Source organism: Cynocephalus volans, chromosome 11, assembly GCF_027409185.1.
Source record: "Cynocephalus volans isolate mCynVol1 chromosome 11, mCynVol1.pri, whole genome shotgun sequence".
Lineage (NCBI taxonomy): Eukaryota > Metazoa > Chordata > Mammalia > Dermoptera > Cynocephalidae > Cynocephalus > Cynocephalus volans.
The window spans coordinates 43,679,987-43,702,717 of NC_084470.1; the positions used below are offsets into that span (position 1 = coordinate 43,679,987).

Genomic DNA, 22,731 nt, shown 5'->3' on the forward strand with positions numbered 1-22,731 from the left:
CTCTTTGAATGGTTGGCTACTCCCATCAAAGTTCTCACAGATGTTATAAGATAGGACTTCATATATACCTTACTTAAAGCTATCTCTACCCCTTCCTCCTTTCCTTCTTCCCATTTTGCTGTTTTATTTCACTGAACCTTTTCGTGTCTTCCAAAGCTCTTGTTTCAATCTGTAGTTATCTGGTTTGTTTTTATTGTATTTAAGTTCCAGGAGAGCAGAGAAGTTTGCCTGTCGTCTTCAATGCCTTTACTTCTGGTGCCTAACAGAAACTTGGTACATATTAGTTGCTCAAGGAATTTTTAAAAAATAAATTATTATACCTTATAAAAATGAAAACAAACCAATGCTAGATGTAGAATAGCCACCTTTAGGGGCACATATAATTCAAATGTCTTGTCAGACAAGACTTTTTTTGGAGTCTTTTAAAGATAAGCTGTCAAATTGACTTCTGTTCTCTGTCCATAGGAGACAGCCCTGAGCCCTTACTTGGGAGTCCATTTTTGTTGCTTATGACAAAATACTTGAAACTGGGTGATTTATAAAGAAAATGAAATGTATTGCTTACAGTTTCTGAGGCTGGGAAGTCCAAAGTCCACCTGGTGGTGGCAACAGTGACCCAGGGGTCTCACATTGCAAGATGGTGGAAGCAGAGAGAGAGAAAGACAGATTTTCCCCTTCTTTTAAAGCCCTTAGAACTACACCCCAACCACCATTTTTAATCCATTCACTACTGCATGATTTTGCAATCTAATCACCTCTTCAAGGCTCCACCTTTCAATTACCGTAATAGGATTTCCCACCCTCTTAACAGTCACAGTGGGAGCTAAGTTTCTAATACATAAAACCTGGGGAACACCATTCAAATTTCATTGAGTTTTGGGGGACATAATTCAGTCCACTACATTATGTATCCTTATTTTTCATAGAAACTTTCGTTAACCTGGTTTCTCAACTCAAGCAAAGTAGAACCCTGGGGTGATTCAAGGCTTTGCCTAGTCTTAAGTGAGGGGGAATTGCACTGATTTGTGGTAATACTTGGTACAGTGTTCCTCCCACTCACCCTCCTTTTTGCCCTCCCTCTTTCCTCTCCTACTCTTCTCTACTGCTTATACAAGGGTACTTCAGAAAGTTCATGGAAGGATTCATATTATCTTTTAATTCCATTTTTCCACAAATTTCCTGAGTACCCTCCTATTTGCTGATCTTTGTCACTATCATGATCAAAATTTTTTCTTCCCTTTTCTTAATTTTTTTCCCTTTCTGTTTCTGATTGATTCATGTGCATTTCTTGGATTTAACTTTCAAAGGCTAAACTAAACTAAACTCATGTTGTCTTGTGAAAATTAGATTTGTGAACTGAACATTTGTGAGAGATGGGACATGCTTGTCTCCTACCCCCCCATATTTAGCCTGCTCTTTGACTGCTGAAAGCCTCCTTTTTCTATTGTTTATTGATTACTTCCCAAACTGAATCTATTCTGTAATGCCTGGTTTATAAATTGCTGACATATCTACTGTGTTCATCTAAAATTTTGTGTGGTAATCTTGGATCTGTAAGAGAATATAATACAGAAGTGCAAAGGGTGAGACAATCATTTTAATGCCAGTGATATGAAAAGGCAACACCTTTCCCCTCCCTGAAAATGTCAAAGAGCAAAGACATAGTTGATTTAATTATATGTGTGCATTTGGTAGATCGTCTTAGAGAGGTTACGTGGCTCAGGGAAAAGAAGACTGAACTGGCTTTTAGGAAATTTGTGTTTTACTTTCAGTGCTGTCTCTAGCACATGTATTTGGACTAAAAGTTCCTCTTTACTTCCTTAGCTATAAATTAAGTGAAACTTTTATTTCTGTTTTTCTAGCTCAAATTCTACATATGCCATATATTATGTTGAAACATATGGAACATATATATTATTATATGAACTGTACATGTTGTATATGAAACATGTTTCAAAAGGTAGTCACAGGGGTCATAGGTGGCTTCAGGTTTGTTTTAGCGCTATGGCTAATAATATGCTGTTCTTCCAATTGATTCCTAGACATTTTCCAATTATGTTAATATTTCTGATGCAGTGCCATATTTTTAGTGAGGAAAATGTTAATCAAGTATACAAAACCTTTTGCTGCCTCAAAGACTTATTTTGAAGGTATGAAAGCCTTAGGTTAATTTTAGGGCTGAGACATAATTTTTTTTTAACCTTTAAGATTGATATATTGTTTTATTAGTCCATTTCTGTTGCTTATAACTGGGTAATTTATAAGACACAATATTTTTTGCTTACAATTTCGGAGGCTGGGAAGTCCAAGGTCCAGGGAACACATCTGGTGAGGGTCTTCCTTGGTGGTAGCTTCAATGACACAGGATATCACATTGCAAGATCGCAAAAGCAGAAAGAGAGACTCTCATGTGCTCTCCTTTTAAAGCCCTCAGAACCCTGCCCATGACCAACTTTCAACCATCAGCTTAATCGCCTTTTCAAGGCCCCACCTTTCAATTACCATAATAGCATTTCCCACCCTCAACAGTTCCAGTGAGGATTAAGCATCAGTGAGGTTGTGGGGTGGCCATCCAATCTCCAGGAGTTGTGGTTTTTTGCTTCAGTACATTATCATGAGATTTCTTCTTGCTTTGAATGAACATTAGGTATTTTAATGTAGTATAAGATGAAATAATAAATGTACCAAATGGTTAGATCTCTAACAAGATCCATGGAAGGAAGATGCAGCTTTAGGTGACTTTCCCCTCTTGTTCATAAAAACAGTAATAATTTAGAAGTAGGTTGGTACCTAGTATTTGTTTACCTATGGGAACAATCCAGTATTTGTTGGATAAGCCTTAAACCAGCTTATAAAGTTCTATTTAAGCTGTAATTTTTTTAAATACAGTGTTGTGCTAATCGTTCTCTACTAGAACCCAAGTAGTAAAATCATTTTTCCATAAATAGAATTCCAAAATTTAATCTTCTCTCACTGCCTTAGGAGACAGTCTTTTCTCCCTAAATCAAGCATCTAGACTTTTCTTGGCTTTTGAAGGGTTTCTTTCTTGAGATGAAGAAGAATTAATTATGGGATTCACAAGGGGATTAAAAAACCCAAAATATGAAAAAAAGAGATGTGTGGCTCCTAGCAAGTGCCTTATTCTTATCTTCTGATTTTTTAACTTTTTTCCTGTAAGTTGTAATGCAGTGTGTTTCAATATCCAGTAAGCACTTGTGGTATTTCTACTATACTTTGCAGAAGAAAACAATAATCATGTATTTTAGCCTCTATGTAAAGGTGGGTCTCTAAAACTTTCTTTTAATTTGTAATATGTCTATTTCTCTTACTTTATCAAATTTAAAAATCTCATCCCCAGTTTCTCCCTACATGTTTAGACGGTTTAGTTGTTACTGAGAAGTAGTAAAATTATTTATATTCTCCTCTCAGAAGTGAATAAAGTCCATATGAAACTTATTTTGTCTGTCTTAACAAGTCATTCTCCCACACATTATTGGAATTGCAGGGTAGCACTAGAGAGTCAGAGTGAGAGAATTTGGGGGAGGCATTTATTTATTTATTTTTGAACTTCTATGAAAATTTCAAATAAACCAGAAGTGGAAAGAACACCATAATGAATCCCATGTATCTACCACCTGTATTTAATAATTATCAACTTTTTGTCACACCTGCTTCAAAACAAGTCTTTTACTGTAACGTACTGAATGTTGCTCTGACAATATTAATAAAAGAAAGGATATATATATGAGATTTGGTAGTGTTCTTAGAATTTTGAGATAAATGTTATTTTACTACTTGTTTCTTTTTTACTTCATTTTTATTTTGACAACTTCTAACCTTTAATACATAATTTCTCAGTCCATTCACCTAGTTTTGCTTGTGGAAAACTGTAATTTGTGTGTCAGAGAGTGTCTGTGAAATTTTCCATAGTAAGTTTGCATACAAGGAGTCTTCAAAAAACTCATGGAAAGATTTGTATTATCTTTTAATTTCATTTTTCCACAAACTTTTTGAGTAGCCTCGAAAAATATGTATTTTACTCATATATATAATTTATATAAATTTTATTTTAATTTATATATAGGTATAAACTACATATATATATGTGCATTTTCTTTATCATGGGAAATTTCAAACATTAAAAGTAGAGCTGATATGAACCTCCATGTATATTGTTACCCAGCTCCAATGATTATTAATTTATAGTCCATCTATGACACCTTCTCCGGGATGTGTAAATGTTTTTTAAAATATGTGAATTTGGTATGCCAAAATTGAAGACTGGTTTTGTGCACGCAATTGCTTGAGTTTAATGAAGAAGAAAATAGAAGACAAAAATTTAAGTCAGTGTTGATAGACACTATTGTGTAAAAAAAAGAGTAATTAAACAGTCATTATTTGAACCTCATGAATGAAGTGCCAGGAACTACAAGATACCTCTAAGATACAAAAATCACTATGGTTAAGATATTCCATTGTGAGATGAGCTAGAGTAGAGTTTCCAGCATTGATGCTTTGAAAGCACAAATTAAAGTGGACTGGGGAAGACAGAATATTAGAGAGGTTTCTTCAGCAGTGATTAGGAACTTGAAATGATTGCATGAAGAAGGAAAAATAAAATGCTGTGATAAGTTTCTATGTAGACAGAACAGAGAGCGAAGAAAGACCATGTGAAAATAGTTTTAAAAGAGGGTATGATTGGGGTTTTTATCAAGATTATGGAATAGACAGTGCCCAGCGTAACCCTCTCCAACAATAAACCAATTTATTACTGTTATAAAGCAATGACTGCCAAGCTGGGGCCACTAGAGCTTAGAGGAAGAGGAGGAGAGATCTATGGATTTCATGAAGGCAGGAAAAGCCACGATGAGAGAAAGAAGGGACTACTCCATCCGTCTCAAGCCCCGGCCACTTCAAGGCTGGCCCTGGTTAGCACACAGAGCAATAGCTGGCAAAAGCTGCTGCCACACCCTTCATACGAAGTTGCTTGCAGGCTGCAGGGGAGAAGAGGGCCTTGGTGGCCCCCAGGCTAGCAAGACTGCTAACGGTGTTCTTGTTGGACCCACGTACAAGTGAGGGGCCACAGAAGACTGAAAAAAAGAGCCACTCAGAGGCCGGTGAATCATGGACCGGCACATAGCATGCCTCATGCAAAGTGTTTGGAATGCACGGGGTGGAAGAGACAGGCCCACCAGGGGATCATTGGGGCACAGCACGGACAGTTGATCTGCCCTCAAATCAGCACAGGCCCACTCAGTGGAGACTGGTCAGGAATATAGAACTGCAGGGGATGCTATTTGCCAAAAAGACTCAAGCCTAGACCAGAGTTTCCATACAACCCAGGTGTACCGGACCTCACAAGACCCAGAAATGCTTACAAGGTCAACGATTAAAACCTGAGCTGCACAAAAAGCCTTCCCTAGCGAATCAGCAGCAAAGTAGCAATTTAGCTCAACCACAGGGCTGAAGTGCTGGTCTCCACAGGAAGTTCCCCCATTTTAGATGTAAGCAAAGGACAGTGAATTAGTTCCAGTGAGAGTTTACATGGAGGGAATAGAGAATAATCAATCATAGAAGTGAAAGAAAACACAAAACACCCGCATATCAGAGACAAAGTTCTGGTATTAACCAGTAAAGGTCTAACACCACAAAGAACACCTGCAAAACCTAGAAGGACCAGAAGCCCCCCAGGCTCCCAAGCTGGGGTGGGGGGAGGGCCAAGGGCCTCAGCCATCCCCCACCAGTGTCAGTATCCAACCCAGCCACTACTGAGTCTCTGCCAGAAGTCCCCTGGGCTCCCCTCCTGGAATGAGGGGTGTGTCACAGGCCTTGACCACACCCCCTACCCTCCTTCTTCCTCCTCCCACCCTGTCCTCTTGTCCTTTCCTCTGTGTTCTCTCCTTTCCCCCTCCCCTTCACCCCCACTGCTCTGCAACAAAATCTTAGAATATAAAAATAATAATAAATAAGTTTTTAGAAAAACAAGGTATGATTGATAAATACATTCCATTTTTAGTTAATTAATGTAATAGAAAAGTATAGTTGTGTGACCAATCCACATGCCTTTTATATTTGCCCTGGATTGGGTTTTTAGTGCTCCATCTGAGGTATCTTTGGAATTTGCTTAAAAGAAAATCAGAATATGCTTTGTATAGTAACAACTAAATCTGTAACATAAATACATGCTATGTTATAAATTTAAATTTGGGTGCTTCCAGTTTAATTTTTAAATATGAGGAAAACAAGCAGTTATTAGATGTGGCCACTCAATTTTCGATTAGAACTCAAATAAACTTCTGCATCATTTAATTGAAGAATATTATTTTACAAGGAGAACTTTTTTTAAAATGAGTACTGTTTGACATTTATCTCTGTGAGTCAAAATTCTTAGAATTTTTGGAACCATAACAAAATACAGAAATAAATTAGATGACATGGCTGACATCCTTATAACCATGATCTACAACCTCAAGTTTAAGATTTTTGCGTTCATTGAAACAATCTAATTGATCTTATTGATTGACTTTAGTAAATGTTGTAAGTTTGGACTTAAATTTCTATTTTAAAAAATATTCTTGGGAGTTATAAGGGAAGATAATGGGATAGAAAGAGATGGGGACAAAATATTGCATCTTATATATAGGGCTTTAAAAACCTGAAGTAGTCTTTGAGAAACCTCTTTTTTTAACACGCAAATGTTTATTGATTTTAAGATTTAAAATCTGAAGGAATCTAGAGATAGATTATTAGGATTAATAAGCATTTGCAAAGTTTCTGGTTCAGAATTAATGAAAAATAGCAGATTACTGTCGACATGTCAAACAGATTTTTACAAAGTAAATGAAGATAGCATTAAAGATGGGAATAAATCTATCTAACCTAAAATGTTCAAGACCTCTAACGCAAAATACATACTTTCTGGAGAGACATTAAAGAAGACCTAAATAATATGAAGGAGATAAAGTGTATTTATGGATTGGATATATCCACATTGGAAAGGTGTTTATTCTCCCCAAATTGATTTGTAGAGTCAATAGAATTTCAATTAAAACCCTACCAGGTTTTTTGGGTGGAATTGACAAATTTATTTTAAAATTTATATGGAAATGCAAAAGGACAAAATAAAAAGCATAGTTAAAAAATGTTCTACAAGCTATCAAGATTTAATTTAAAGCTGTGGTAATAGAGATAGCATAGTATTGGTGCAAGAATAGATGTAAATACCAGTTAGAATGCAGAATCCAGAAACAAATCCAAGCTTTAATGAGCCTTTACCACATGATAGAGGCGGGACTGAAAAGCAATGGAGAAAATTATGAGGAAAAAATTAAAATTGAACCCATTTCTCACCCAATCAATTCCAAGTGTATTGAAGACCTAACTAGGTAAGCTTAAATTGTAAATTGTCCTGAAGAAGAAAATTAAAGACTATCCTTATGACCTTGGGGTAGGGAAGGACTTTTTTGACCAGGAAAATAGCACTAACCTTATGGCAGAAAGTGATAAATTAGGTTTATGTCAAGAATTTCAATTTTAAAAATACCGTAAAGAGTGAAAAGCCCCAGAATGAGAGATTACAACTTATACAACTGACCAAAGAATAGTACCCAAGAGATTAAAAAGTTATTCAAATCAACTAGAAAAAAAATGTGCAAAGGACTTCAAATATCCACTTTACCCAAGAGGAAATTTTAATGGCCAATAATATATGAAAAGTGTTTAACCTCAGGGTGCATTGTGGAAATGCAAATTAAAATTACAATGGAATGTCAACCCACAATCACAGTTGTTGGCAAAAATTAAGAAGTTTGATAAGTGTTGGTGAGGTTAATAAGCAACAAGAACTCTTGAATGGGTTGTTCACTTTAGTATGTATGTATGTATGTATGTATGTATTTATCTCTGAAGTCAGGTAATTTAGCTATCACTAAGGACAGCTGATTAGTTGAGTAGTATGTATGCAGGAGGGAATGAGTTGGGGCTACTGAGTTATAGGATCAAAAAGAAAATAGTGATTGATATTCCCTGGGGATAAAATAGGACTGAACACATTGTAATTGCATTTTTATTTAGTTTTTAGATACCATGTTAGATTTTCAATAGAATTCTTAATGGGTTGGTTTGCTTAGATCTCAGGAAGTTCGCTTAAATTGGTCTTTAACTTTGGAGAGACCATTTCAAATTGGAATTAGGTAGCTATCTCATCTCCATTTATAAACATATTTATGAAATCGTTTATTCATTTAACAAATATTTGAGGGCTATTATGTACCAGATACTATGCTAGGTGTTAGAGATACCATAATTTCTTCATGGGAGTATTTATCTAGTGGTGTATAAATCAAGTAAACTAATGTGAAATTGCATCTGTGGCAAGTGGTAGGAAGAAAAGTACACTGAATCTTTTTTGTCAGGTACAACATCCCATAGAAATGTGAAGTTTGAAGGTTGAGTTAAATAGGCTAAGAAGGTAGGCAACAGTGTTCCTGGCAGAGGGTATTAGCAGTCTAAAGATCCTGAGGCAGGAGGGAATGAGGGAAGTCTAGAGGACTGAAAGATGGTATATGGAAAGTAGGGAGGTAGTATGGTGGTGTGAGACAAGACTATACAGAGTTATGTAAGAGGTAGACTGTGTTTGATTTTGACCATTATGTTAAGAAGTGGAAGTTTCTCCCCTTTAATTTTAAGAGGTGAAGGGTTTGAATAGTTCAGCAGAGAGTTGTGGTATGATCACATTTGCATTTTGAAAAGACCGTTCTTCTTGTGACATGGTACACAGGTTGGGGAATTATGCGGACAGAATGGATGTGAGGAGACCAGTTAGAGGCTATTTAAGTAGTCTAGTTAAAAGATGATAGCTCGGATTAGAGTGCTAGTAGCAGAGTAGGAAAATACTGGACAGATTTCAGAGAGATTTAGGAGGTAAAGTGACAGCCTTGTTAGGATTTGTGTATCGGATGTGAAAGAGAAGAAACTGATGGGTGACACCTCACTTTCTGGCTCCTTCATCTTAGGTGGTAGAGAATTCTGAAACACAGTATTTGTTTTGGATGTGAATGTGAAGGTGGAATCACTGGTTCCTGGTTTTTAAAACATTATTAATAATCCCTTGGAGTCAGTTTTTTAGAATGAAAAATTAGGTTGAAACTTTAAAATCTTGATTCTTGCTAACATACTAGGACTCTCCCATTAAAATAGTCATGCATCACTTAGCAATGGGGATATAGTCTAAGAAATATATTCAGAGAATTTGTCATTCTGCAAACATCAATAGGATGTACTTATACAAACCTAGATGGTATAGCTTACTACACACCTAGGCTATTATGGTAAGAGCCTATTACTATTCTAAACACCATCGTATATGCAGTCTGTCATTGACCAAAATGTCGTCATGCAGTGCATAACTATATGACTATTGTCACAAGTTTTGGGAATATTACTCTTTCCATTGTGTGTTTACTTCCTTATGATGAATCTCTTTCTAGTGTTTAATTGTTTATGAGCTAATCTGGGTCCCTCCAAAGCTGTTTTTGGTTTTTGCTTCCACTGCTAGTCCAAATGTTTGGGTCTTGCTTTCAATGTTAATTTCTTGTTTTGGGGATTCCCTGTAGATTATCATTTTTTTGTTTTAATTTTTATTTTATTAATATTCATTTTTGTGGGGTACAGTGTATTGTTTCAGTACATGCATATACTGCACAGTGAATCACATAGGGTTGATAGCATAGTTTTGTACCCATTAGTTCACAATTTAGCTTTTTTATGGAAGTCTTTTTTTCCCTTGGAAAGAGAAAAACTTTGCCACTTCCATGGTGTTAGATAGATTGTTTTCCATGTCTTTTTTTTTTTTTTGTCTTTTTTTGTGACCAACCGCACTGCGCTCAGCCAGTGAGCACACCGGCCATCCCTATATAGAATCCGAACCCGCGGCGGGAGCGCTGCTATGCTCCCAGCGCTGCACTCTCCTGAGTGCGCCACGGGGTCAGCCCTTTCCATCTCCTTTTAATGAGCAGCCTTTCCATGGTCCCTGGCCTTTGGAAGTACAGTAAATACTTTGTTTCTGGCATTTGGGGATTTTCCTTTTTAAATTCAGCTCAGGTAAATAAATAATTCTGGGTGGGGTGGATAGCATTTCTAGCATTAGCTTAGTCTTCCATGTTGCTGGCAAAGTTGTAAAATTTAAAATTCTTATTATTAAAATCCTTTTCCCTCAGAAATTTGGATATGTTACTCCATTGCTAGCTCAGTGGTTCCACTGAGAAATATGGTATTAATCTGATTTTATTCTTTTGTAGAAAATCTCTTTATTTTCTCTGAATGAATGATTTTAAGTTGTAATTTATCCTTAGCATTTTGAAATTTATTGGGATGTGTAGTATGAGGGTTTTTCCCCCCTCAGTCCTTTGGCACATAGTGATTCTTTTTAAAAGAGGAATGTGGGAACTTCTGGATTTCTCTTTAGATTTCTTAATTTTTTCATAATACTTTCTATCTTGTTCTAATTTGCTCTTCATTTTTGTTCTTTACACTATTTAGCCTATCTTTTATTTTGCTTATCTAGACAATCATAATTTTGCCATTCAAAATATTAGTGGATCCTTTATCATGAGTCTATTTCATTAATTATAGCAGTAGTAGCAGCCTCTAAGTGCCTCAGTGACACTATATTGTTTACTCATCATAGCTATCTTATGATGTAGTGGGTACTATTGTAATCCCTGTTTTACAGATGAAACTAGAGCACAGAGAATGTAAGTGACTTGCCCAGCCAAGATCACCTAGTTTAGAACTAAGATTCAAACTCAGGCAATATGACTCTAGAACCTATACTCCTTAACCTCTAGGCTACATTCCTTTCAGGTTTCTCTGGCTTGTATTAGCCCTCTGACGATATTAATTTTTGCTTCTGTTTCTTATGGTATTAATTTTTCTATTTGTTGATTTTGATGCTTAGCTTTCTTGGTGCTTGCTTTTTCTCAAATGTTTGATTTTTGGATGCGCACTTGTTTTAATATTTGATAAAATCTGTCTAAAAATGCTGCAAAGCTTGCTTCTAGTGATTGTTGTGGGAATGGTCATGACTTGCTGCTGGAAAGAATGTATCAAACTGTTTTTGTGTATGAGGATTTTCCTGTTCATCTTCTGTGTGTCCAGCATTGTTGTGCTTCTTGACTCACTTATCTACTTGAAGTGTTCCTACCTCAGGCAGATACCTTTGACATTCTCTTCCCTGCCTGGCATAATAGGGGAAGGGGATCCATCTGCCTAGTTGCTCCTAATGCCATTGCCCTGAAGATTGCTCCAGGGTTCTCTCCTGCCCCCACAGCTGCTTTATACTAAACTTGGAATATCTCTGGAATTGCCCTCTCTTGTTTGCAGTTTTCTTCTGCTTGTGCTTTGGGCTTTGGTTTCTTCAATTTCATGTCTTCTTGTTAGTCTCTTGTTTTTCAGAGATTAATTACACTTTCTCTTTCTTTAAGCTCTTTCTCATTTTACAGTGCTGTTATGGTTTATTCTCTTATTTTTTTAGTAGTATTATAGTTTTTCTTTCTTCCTGTAATTTTTAGGTTTGCAGGGTTTGGGGTAATTATGTTGCCTGTGCTACTTCTTCCATTTTGATTTTATCTTCTCTCAGTGGTTCTTAATCTTTTGAGTATCATGGACTACTTTGCCCATATGGTGAATTCTGTGGATGCTTACCTTTTTCTTCCAAATTTATACCCCTTTACCAACTGGACCCCAAGCAGTGGCCAAATGTTAATCTGAACATTACTAGTTTTATAGGTGTGATTTGGGGGAGAAGGAAGGGGAGTTTGTTTTTAGTTATATTAAGGTATAAGCATACTCCTTTGAAATTTTCAGATTATTTTATCTGTTATTCAAGTTTGAGAAAAATTATTATGAAAGATATATTTATGTAGCCACAGAGTTTAATATAAAGAAAAAGCTATTTCTTTCTGGTAAGCAGTTTTATAATATTTCTTTTTTTCCCCTTTTCTCTAGGTTTAACTATAGATCAACACATCATCTTGCATCTCATGGGTTCTATGAATTTTTAAATTGGTTTGATGAAAGAGCATGGTATCCACTAGGAAGAATAGTAGGTGGTACTGTAAGTATATTGGCAGTTATTTATGTTAATTTAAAAATTTTACTGTTATTTGAGCAAATCATTAATTGCTAAGGTGTTGAGGATTATTGAAAGCTTTGTATAGTTAACTAATCCATTTTTCTGTGGCTGGTTATCCAATGTTTAATTTATCTAGACTCTTTTCTTTACACTGCCCCCCCTTTTCAATTTAACCACTATTTCTGACAAGTGGTAGTTTTGGTGGGGGAATCTAGCGTCATAGTATATCTCAAGTTAAGGTCATTTGTGTGTTTTGCTTCATTGTATAGCAACTTGGTTGAAAAAAACTTTTTAGGAAGAATAGAAATCTAGAATAATCAGATAATTATAATTTTTCAGGCTTTACATCTCCCCTTAATTATTCCAGTTAATTGAATATTGATTATAGTTCATGGAGAATTCTGATGTTCAGAAAGATGACACAAGGGGAAATATGTTTAGGATTTGGAATGTAAAGAGAAATTTGAAGAGAAGGTGAGAGATAAGGCAGCTATTGGGGAAATATGTATGTTTGATGTTTTTTTCTTGATCGATTTTGCCAAAAGTTTATTAATTTTATTAAGTTTTTTTTAACCCAAATAAACTTCTGACTAGATTTTCTCTGTTTTTCTGTTAATTTCAATTTATTTCCTTCCTTTCACTTTCTTGAATTTATTTTGATGTTCTTTTTCTGACTTCTTAGTAATTTTCAACCTTTATTATTAATGGATGCATTTTAAAGCTATAAATACCACACTAATCATAGTATTAGCTGCATTCCATAAGTTTTGATGTGCAGCATTTTCATTATTCCATTCAAAATGTATTTTAATTTCCATTATAACTTCCTCTGATTCATGAGTTATTTAGAATTGTATTTAACTTCTAAACATAAAATTTCTTAGTTATCTTTTTTGCTTTATGCTTTAAATATATTATGGTTAGAGAACAAATTCTATGTAATTTCAAGCCTTTGAAATTTATTGAGACTTGATTTGTGGTCTAAATAAGATATATCCAAATTTTATAAATCTTTTCTCTGTTTTGAAAGAATACATTCTCCATGGTATTGAGATGTGCTTCTAGTTTGAGGCATCTTATCCTTAATGTAAAAAGAGATAAAGATATAAGAGGGTAGTCATGATAGTCTCCAGTGTAAATTAGAGAGGTATTAAATGGTAGTAGGTATGGTAGATGACTATTATCTGCAGTTCTTGTGGTAATTTTATCATATATGCAGGGTCTTCAAATAGTTCATGGAAGGATTAGTATTATCTTTTAATTCCATTTTTCCACGGACTTTTTGAAGTACTCTTGTATCTTATTGTGTTAATATTTGATGAAATACTTCATTTCTTGGTTTGTTTATAACTTTATATGTTGAATTCATCCTCAGTGTATGTCTGTTTTTTCTGAGACACCTAGGGTCCTGGGATTTGGGACTATCCCTGTAGTAATCTTTCTCATTTGCCTTTGCTGGAGCCTTTAGAGATTTCACTGGTTTTAGGACAGTTTTTATGTTATTTTTCATCTTGAGGTATCTTATACTTAATGTTATTATGAATGTGGAAACCACATGCACACATCTAAATAAATTTCTTATTTCTCCTTAAGGACTCAAAGCTTTGGAAGGAAGGCAGAGTTCCTTAGTGCATCCCTCAGTGGATGAGTAGAATTTGTCTATTCTAGTTTCATAAACAGGCCCTAACTTTGTGCTGGAAATTAGGCCTTTTCTCTGATCCCTGTGTTGGGTGAAAACCTCCCATTTCCAGACCTTAAGGCCTATCTCAGGACTGGTTTGTTTGGGTTTTTCTTCTCTCTTGTGGGTTCTCACGACATTAGTATCTACTTTGAATTTCCTCTTCATTTTTGGCATTGTAAAATTCCCAGTCTTTTGAGCTTGACTATGCCTTTTTTGTTGGTGGTGGTTTGTTGTTTGTTTGTTTGTTTTTGGTCCTTTCATCCAGTACTTATGTGTATTTTGGCTGTTTCTTGTGTCAGTTCAGACTTACTTTAAGAGGTATTTTCAAGTACGCTTCTATTTTTCTTTCAGTATTGCTGACAAAATCATACACTGGGACCTAGTATTGAATGTGAAATGAAACAAAATTTTTATTTTTTAAGAATGATGATGAATTGCCACTTTTTTTTTCTTTTCTCCCTCTATCTTTTCCTCCTTCCATGCATTCAGTAGGTTTGAACATCCACTTTGTGCCAGTTATTGTTCTGGATGCTGGGGGAAAATTTCCTGCTATTCTGGAGCTTATATTCTTGTGAGGGTGGAGAGTTAATAGACAGTAAATAAGTAAAATAAATAATATGTTAAATGATGATAAGTGCTATGGAGAAAAAGCAAAGGAAGGAGTGTTAAAGACCATAGGGGGTGGGAGTGGGGGGGTTGCAGTTTTAAATAGTAGAGCCAAGAAGGGAAATTTTTAACATTACCTTTGTAGTTTCAGTTATGGAGGATAAAAAGAATCTTTTAGGATTTAGCTAAGGATGCAGATGTAAATGCACGTTTTAATTGCTGAGAAATAGCTCAAACATGATGTCCTGTTTACTGTTCTTTGAATCCCCTTAATGTTTGATGTTCCTCCTTTATAGAGAGGATGAATATAACTGTTAACTGGCCTCTTCTAGTTTATTATTTCCCTTCCATCCCTATAAGTACTATAAGTGGTATTGTAAGTGGTGTAAAAACCTTTTGGAAGTCCCAAAACATCATCCTTGAATTCACCAACTGACTGGTTCTTCTTTTCCTAGCTATAGTTGTTTACTTTCCAATCTCAAGCTTGAAAGGAGGGAAGACTTATTTATAAATATCACTTAAATAATTTTGCCTGTAACTTCTTTGTCTTCCCTCCCTTTTCTCATTCCCTTATATACACACAAGTAGGGGCAAAATAAGAGTGTGTTAAAACCGTAAACTTGAGGGTGAGTTAGACTACGACTCTGTTTTGGAGTGGAAAAAAGTTTGTGGGATCAGTAAGCAAGTGTATTAGTAGCTTTCTGTTGCTTATAACAAAATACCTTGAACTGGGTAACTCGTAAGAAAACAAAATTCATTGCTTACTGTTTCAGAGGCTGGGAAGTCCAAAGTCCAGGGAACACATATGGTGAAGACCTTGGTGGTGGCGACAGTGACCTAGGTGTCTCACATGGCAGAAAATGGTGGAGCAGAGAGAGACTAACGTCTCATGTTCTCTTCTTTTAAAGCCCTCAGGACCACGCCCCTGACCGCCATTATTAATCCATTCACTAAGGCATGGTCCTACAATCTAATTACCTCTCCAAGGCCCCACCTTTCAATTACCATAATAGGATTTCCTACCCTCAACAGTTACAGTGGGAGTTAAGCTTCTAATATATGAACTTTGGGGACACAGTTCAATCAGTCTACAGCAGCAAGTTACCTACAGTTTAACATTGTTAAACATTTTCAACTTTAATCATTTTTGTTTTATATTCTCTCTGATCTTTTATTTAAATATGTTCCTCCATATATGAGCTTGTTATTTGTATCCAATCCAAAAGAAAGATTTTTTTTTTTTTGTAGTTTGAGATCTTGTTCTCAAATTTACTATAAACAATACTATGGTATTTCAAAAAATTCCTGGAAAAAAAGAATTGAAAGATAATACAAATCTTGACGTACCCTTGTGTGCGGTAATCAAGAAGAGAACTTACGTTAGTATTTTCAGATACCTCTTTATATTTATTTAAATTTTCTGGTTTTTTTTCTTCCTAGGTTTATCCAGGGTTGATGATAACAGCTGGCCTTATCCATTGGATTTTGAATACATTGAACATAACAGTTCACATAAGAGATGTATGTGTGTTCCTTGCACCTACTTTTAGCGGCCTTACATCTATATCTACTTTTCTGCTTACCAGAGAACTTTGGAACCAAGGAGCAGGACTTTTAGCTGCTTGTTTTATTGCTATTGTACCAGGTTACATATCTCGGTCAGTAGCTGGATCCTTTGACAATGAAGGCATTGCTATTTTTGCACTTCAGTTCACATACTACTTGTGGGTAAGTAACACTTAATGTTTTGCTACCATTAATACCCGTGACCTTTCTGCTGAAATAGTTTAGGTTGTATACATTTGTCTTTTACCAATTAAAGATGCGTATAGGGATCTCTTACATTCATAATACTTTTAATAATGGATAACATTTTAAAATATTTAGGCACTGTTTTTTCCCTTTAGTTATACACAACTAGATTAATGTATGCAGTATATGTACAATTTAATTTTCACAACAATGTTGTTACATTTGAGTTATAGGTGATGACAATATCCTTTCTTTAAAAGTCATAATTCCAAAAAAGGAGCTATCAAAAACAATCTGTTGACTTTTTGTTGTTATTTCTTTTTTATTTTGGGGGACAGGCAAGAAATAGTTACCTAGGAGAGTTGAAACATGGTTTGATGGCTTGGAATTTTAAATTTTGTTTCCATAACTAGACTACTAGCATTATTTACTTTGCTGTTGCCAAGTTATTTAAACTTAATTTTTTTTTCTTTTTTCTACATGGACTATGGTGCTACTTAGCATTGGGTTCAACTTAAAGATTGCTATTATTTTAGCTTTAGCTTATGCTCATACTTTTTCAGTGATGGAAATTGCCAAAATTTTTATATCAATTTTTTTTATATATTTAAGTATATTTTTAGGGAGCTAGGTGAATGGCAGCATGATTTTTCTCTTTAGTAATTATCTTACATCATTTAAAACTACTTGACTGGTGAAGATTGTGCTTTGGCCTGGAATTCCAGAGGAGAATGTTGGAGTGTGATCAATGTATATAGTGTCTTGATCTCGATTTTAAAAGATAAGAAAGAAAAGCACCCATGGAGATGAAGATGATGGCAAGAAATAGGATGTTATTAGTGCTGCTGTATTCATCAAAGATGTTGTTTAGAACTCTTTTTGTTTATAGTGTACAGCTAAGGGAATAAAAGCTTAAAATTTGGAACTTCTGTTTCATGACTTTTAATAAACAGTATATTGTTTTAATTATAAAAATAATACATATAAATATGGATGGATCTGGTTAATAAAATGCCAAGTGGAAAAATAAGTTGCAGTAGAATATATACAGTATGGTAAATCATTTATGTAAATTTTAAATAGTACAAACCATATTATGTTTATACTTTTTATAATGGAAGTATAAAAATGTGGTATATATTCTTCATACATGTGGTTTTTACTGAGGATGGGTGGGTGATATTGAGGAAGCAGTATTAAGGGAGCTTCAACTATGTCAGCTAAAAATTTTTTTTTAATAAAATCATCTGAAGCAAATATGGAATTATATTTGAATTTGAATGTCTGGATAGCTAGGTTCATAACTATTTTAATATTGTCTATTCTTCTATATATCTCAAATATTTTGTAATAAATTTAAAACATAAATATCCTAGGTCTAAATCTATTACTGCAGCTGAAAGCATTTTAACTGACATACCTTCTCTCTTTCAACAGTTCTACTCCTAAATAGCAGGCTTCTCGATATAACAAGGTGTGGTAGGCTGGATGCAAAGATAACTGCCAAAATTTCCCATGTTCTAGCTGTTCCTTCCATTAAAAGGTGCAGTCTATTTTTCCTTTCCATGAATCTAGTCCTTCTGTCTATGGAATACAGAAGAAGGATATAATGCCATTTCCAGATGTAGGCTTTAAGAGAACTAGCATCTTCCCTTCCTCCTTCACTTCTCAGAAGCCAGTCACCATGTAAGAAAGCTTGGGCTAAACTCCTGAAAAATGAGAGACTACATGGACAGAGGCCTTATGGAGGAGAATCAAGTAGCTCTAGCCAACAGGCAGCAAGACCCCAGCAGTAGGTGTGAAGCCATCTTGGGCCTTTCAGCCCCAGTTAAACCACAATAGCTGGCACCCCATAAGGCAGAGACCAGCCATCTCTGCTAAGCCCTGCCTGAATTCCTGTCCACATCTACTGTATGTGGCCACTACATCTTGGAGTGGTTCGTTATTCAGCAATAGATAACTGAAACACAAGATAATTTTATTTGTTCTCTTGCTTTGTAAAATGCTGTAGTCATTTCATGATGATTAAGAATTATTTAGTGGGTCACTAATACCTCTGAATGCTAATAAACATTTTTTTCCAAATGTGAAAATAAATAAATAGATAAAAATGTCTACTTTCAGGAAATGTAGACATCAGAAAAATATAAAGAATAAAATCACCCAGAGATAACTACCATTTGCATTTTGGGCATGTTTCTAATTTTTTTATGCTTTTAAGAAACACAAAAATAGCATTGTATTCTGTATTATAGTTATGTATTCTTTATTTTCTTTTAGTACATTATGAGTCTGAACCATTGAGGCAGTATCTTAACTGGCATCTTAACTACCTTTCAACATTTTTTAACTTAATCTTTAAAAAAATTCATATAACGTTCAGTATCTGAGCCATTTTCAGGTGTACAATCAGTGCTTTTTAGTATATTCACAGTGTAGTGAAGCTATCACCATTATCTACTTACAGAATATTTTAGCAATCCCCCCAAAAACCCAGTACCTTCCCCCTCCATCTGTTCTAATTTACTTTCTGTCTCTATGGACTTACTTATTCTAGACATTTCGTATAAATAAAATCTTACAGTATGTGACCTTTTATGTCTGGCTTCTTTCACTTAGCATGATCATCCATGTATCGGTACATACTTTTTTTTTTCCCCTCTAATTGTTTTATCATGGTAAAATACATATAAAATTTATCATCTTATCTCTTTTTAAGTGTTCAGTCCAGTGGTATTACATACATTCAGAATGTTTTGCAACCATCATTACTGTCCATCCACAGAATTCTTTTCACCTTATGTAATAAATTAACCCCTTCTCTCAGCCCCTGGCAACCACCATTCTACTTTCTGTCTCTTTGATTTTGACTACTCTAAACTAAGTACCTTATTTAAATGGAATCATAGAGCATTTTGTGACTGGCTTATTGCATGTAGCATAATGTCCTCAGAGTTCATCCATGTTATAGCATATGTCAGAATTTCATTCTTTTTTAAGGTGGAATAATATTCCATTGTATGAATATACCACACTGTGCTTATCGATTCATCCATTGAGGAACAATTGGGTTGCTTCTACGTTTTAGCTATTATGAATAATGCTGCTCTGAACTTGGTGTTCTCTTCAAGACCTTGCTTACAATTCTTTTGGATATGTACCAAGAAGTAGAATTGCTAGATCATGTGGTAATTGTACTTTTAATTTTTTAAGGAACCACCATACTATTTTTCATACTGGCTATACCATTTTATGTTCCCATCAGCAGTGCACAAGGGTTCCAGTTATTCCACATTTTTGTGAATACTTAACTATTTTCTGTTTTTTGATAATAGTCATCCTAATAGGTATGAGGTGGTAATTTTGATTTGAATTTCCTTAATGATTAGTGATGAACACATTTTTGTGTGCTTTAATCCATTATTAGGTATATGATTTGCACATATTTTCTCCCATTCTCTGGGTTGCCTTTTCACTCTGTAGATAATGTCTTTTGATGCACAGAATTTTTTAGTTTTTATGATGTTCAGTTTGTCTATTTTTTCTTTCATTACCTGTGCCTTTGGTATCATATCCAAGAAATCATTGCCAGATCCAATGTTGTAAAGCATTTACCCTCTTTTCTTCTAGGAGTTTTGTAATTTTAAGTCTTACATTTAGGTCTTTGATCCATTTTGAGTTAATTTTTATACATGGTGTAAATTTTGTATAAATGTCCAACTTTACTCTTTAGCATGTGGATTTCCAGTTTTCCTAGCACCATTTGTTGAAAAGATTGTCCTTTCCCCATTCAGTAGTCCTTACTCCCTTCCCAAAATTATTTGACCATATATATGAGGGTTTATTTCTGGGCTTCCTATTCTGTTCCTAAGGTCTGTATGTCTGTCTTTGCCAGTACCACACTGTCTTGATTACTGTAGCTTTGTTGTACATTTTGAAATCAGGAAGTGTGAGTCCTCCAGCTTTGTTCTTATTCAAGGTTGTTTTGGGTATTTATGATCCCTTGAAATTCCATATGAATTTTAGGATGGGTTTTTTTATTTCTCAAAAAAATCATTGGGATTTTCATTGAATATATAGATTGCTTTGGGTAGTATTAAAATCTTATATTAAGGTTTCCATTCTGTGGAGATGGGATGTATTTCCATTTACAGCTTAATGTCTTTAAGTAATGTTTTGTGGTTTTCATTGTACCAGTTTTTTTTTTTTTACCTTCTTGGTTAACTTAATTCCTGAATATTTTATTCTGTTTGTTGCTATTGTAAATGGAATTGTTTTCTTAATTTCTTTTTCAAATTGTTCGTTGTGTATTGATTGCAACTGATTTTTGTTTGTTGACTTTCTATCCTGCTACTGTGCTGAATTTATTAGTTCTAACTGGTTTTTTGTGGAGTCTATGGTTTTCTAGATAAAAGATCATATAATCTGGGAACAGAGATAATTTTACTTTTTCCTTTCCAATTGAGGTGTCTTTTATTTATTTTTCTTGCCAAATTGCTCTGGCTGGAACTACCAGTACTATGTTGAATAGACTTGGTGAAAGCATCCTTGCCATGTTCCTGATCTTAGAGGAAAGGCTTTCAGTCTTTCACCATTGAATATGATGTTTGCTGTGTGTTTTTTATGTATAGCTTTCATTATGTTGAGGTAGTTTCCTTCTCTTCCTAGTTTGAGTGTTTTTATAATGAAAACCTGCTGAATTTTGTCAAATGTTCTTTTCTGCATGAATTGAGATGATCATGTGTTTTTTCTTTCCTCCGTTCTGTTAATGTGGTATACTGTGTTGATCAATTTATCTATGTTGAACCATCATTGCATTCAGGAATACGCCTCACTTGGTCATGGTTTATAATCCTTTTAATATGCTGCTGAATTCAGTTTGCTACTATATGTTGAGGATTTTTGCATCAGTATTCAAAGGGATATTGGTCTGTACAAGTGTTTTTATCTGGCTTTGGCATCAGGGTAATGCTGGCATCACAGAATGAGTTAAAGTGGTATAATATTGTTATAATTCAACAGAAAGTTTTGTGGAACAACATGGAACAGGCACTGTTTTATATATTGATTGTACAGGGTTAAATGAAGTTGGTAATCTAGTAAGAGAAGTTATGGATGTCATTTGGCTTTGAAGGATTATCGAGTGACAGAATGATAAAGTATTCTCACTCAGGAACTAGGAGACTATCTTGTGAGGTTTTTTTTCCTCTTTTTTTAAAGCAAGATATGAAAAATGAATTAGGTTTAAAATGGAAGTAACTTCAGTATTAGAAATTAGAAGATGACTTGTATTTGAGTTCTGGCATAAAAAGTTATTCTCTGACTCTTGGCAAGTTGTTTGATACTTTTGAATCTCATTCACTTTCCTCATAAGTAAAATATAGAAAATTTTTTGGCTACAGAATTATAATAGATAATGGTATTTATTTAAAGTTTGATTATTACCAATTGAAAGTAGAAGTAATAACAGTTCTAACTACTCTGAAAAGTTGCTTGTATTCTAACTGAGGTATGAGAGTGAAAACATTTTGTAATCTCTAAAGGATAAATGTAAATTGTCTACTAATTTCTCATCTGGTGTTTTTATTTTTGAACCAACTGTTTAACCTCTTTTATAAGATATCTTTTTAAAATTTAAAAGATAAAGTACTATGTCACAGAATTACTGTTTTTTGAAACAGTATTGCTGTTAAAAGCTGGTGCTGATAGACATTTTTGGATATGCTTTGGATTTGTGTTCTATAGAGATTCTAACTTTTCTTCATTAGGATCTAGTGGTTAAGAGTACAGTCTGCAGCCAAACTGCCACGGTTTGGCTTCCTCTTGGTTTAATTTCCAGCTCTCTCACTGGGAGTTGTTTAAACTCCCACCCCCCAACCCTATGCCTATTTCATCAACTATAAAATGGAAGTAATAATAGTACCTACCTCATGTAGTTTAAATAAGTTAATACATGTAAAGGTATAAAATAGTGGGGATATAGTAAGAAATGAGTACGTGTTTGTTATTCTATTGTTACTGTTCACTAACACCAGAGCACAAGATTTAGAAAAGTACTTAACTAATGATGATAAAATAGTACTTGGAGTAATGCTTGTTATATTGCTTCTTATAGTTTTTTTTTTTTTTTTTAAGATTCCCTCCTGTGCCCTTGAAGTCAGTCCTCTCCTTACCTCATATTTGTAGCAACCACTGATCTGATTTGTCTATATATTTATATAGCTTTGATAGTTTCTTTTCCAGACTGCCATATAAATAGAAGCAGACAGTAGGAGTGACCTTATGGGTCTGGCTTCCTTCACTTAGCATAATACTTTTGAAAGTCTTCCATGTTATTGCATGTTGTAGTAGTTTGTTACTTTTTGTTGCTGAATAGTGTATTCCTTTGTATGGATATACTATAATTTATTTTCTAGTTTTGAGCATATGGTTCTTTGTGTGGACATATATTTATTATTAATCCTTTTTGGGTAAATGCTTAGTCATGAATTGCTGGTTTGTGTGATGTGTATGTTTAACTTTATAAAAAGCTACCAAAGTTTTCCAAAGTGGCTATGTT

General features: G+C 34.6%; 1 protein-coding gene across 3 annotated transcripts in view; it reads left to right on the forward strand.

The window, feature by feature from the left end:
• STT3B (STT3 oligosaccharyltransferase complex catalytic subunit B) overlaps positions 1–22,731 on the forward strand; it is a 104,548-nt gene that overhangs the window by 29,058 nt on the left and 52,759 nt on the right. For 2 of the 3 annotated variants that reach the window (XM_063114762.1, XM_063114763.1), the window contains exons 2-3: positions 12,007–12,115; positions 15,861–16,148. In XM_063114762.1, the coding sequence (XP_062970832.1) occupies positions 12,007–12,115; positions 15,861–16,148 (397 nt within the window). Of the gene's footprint in view, positions 1–10,904; positions 10,922–12,006; positions 12,116–15,860; positions 16,149–22,731 lie in introns of those variants that run through there. The other variant, XM_063114765.1, reaches the window with a different exon arrangement.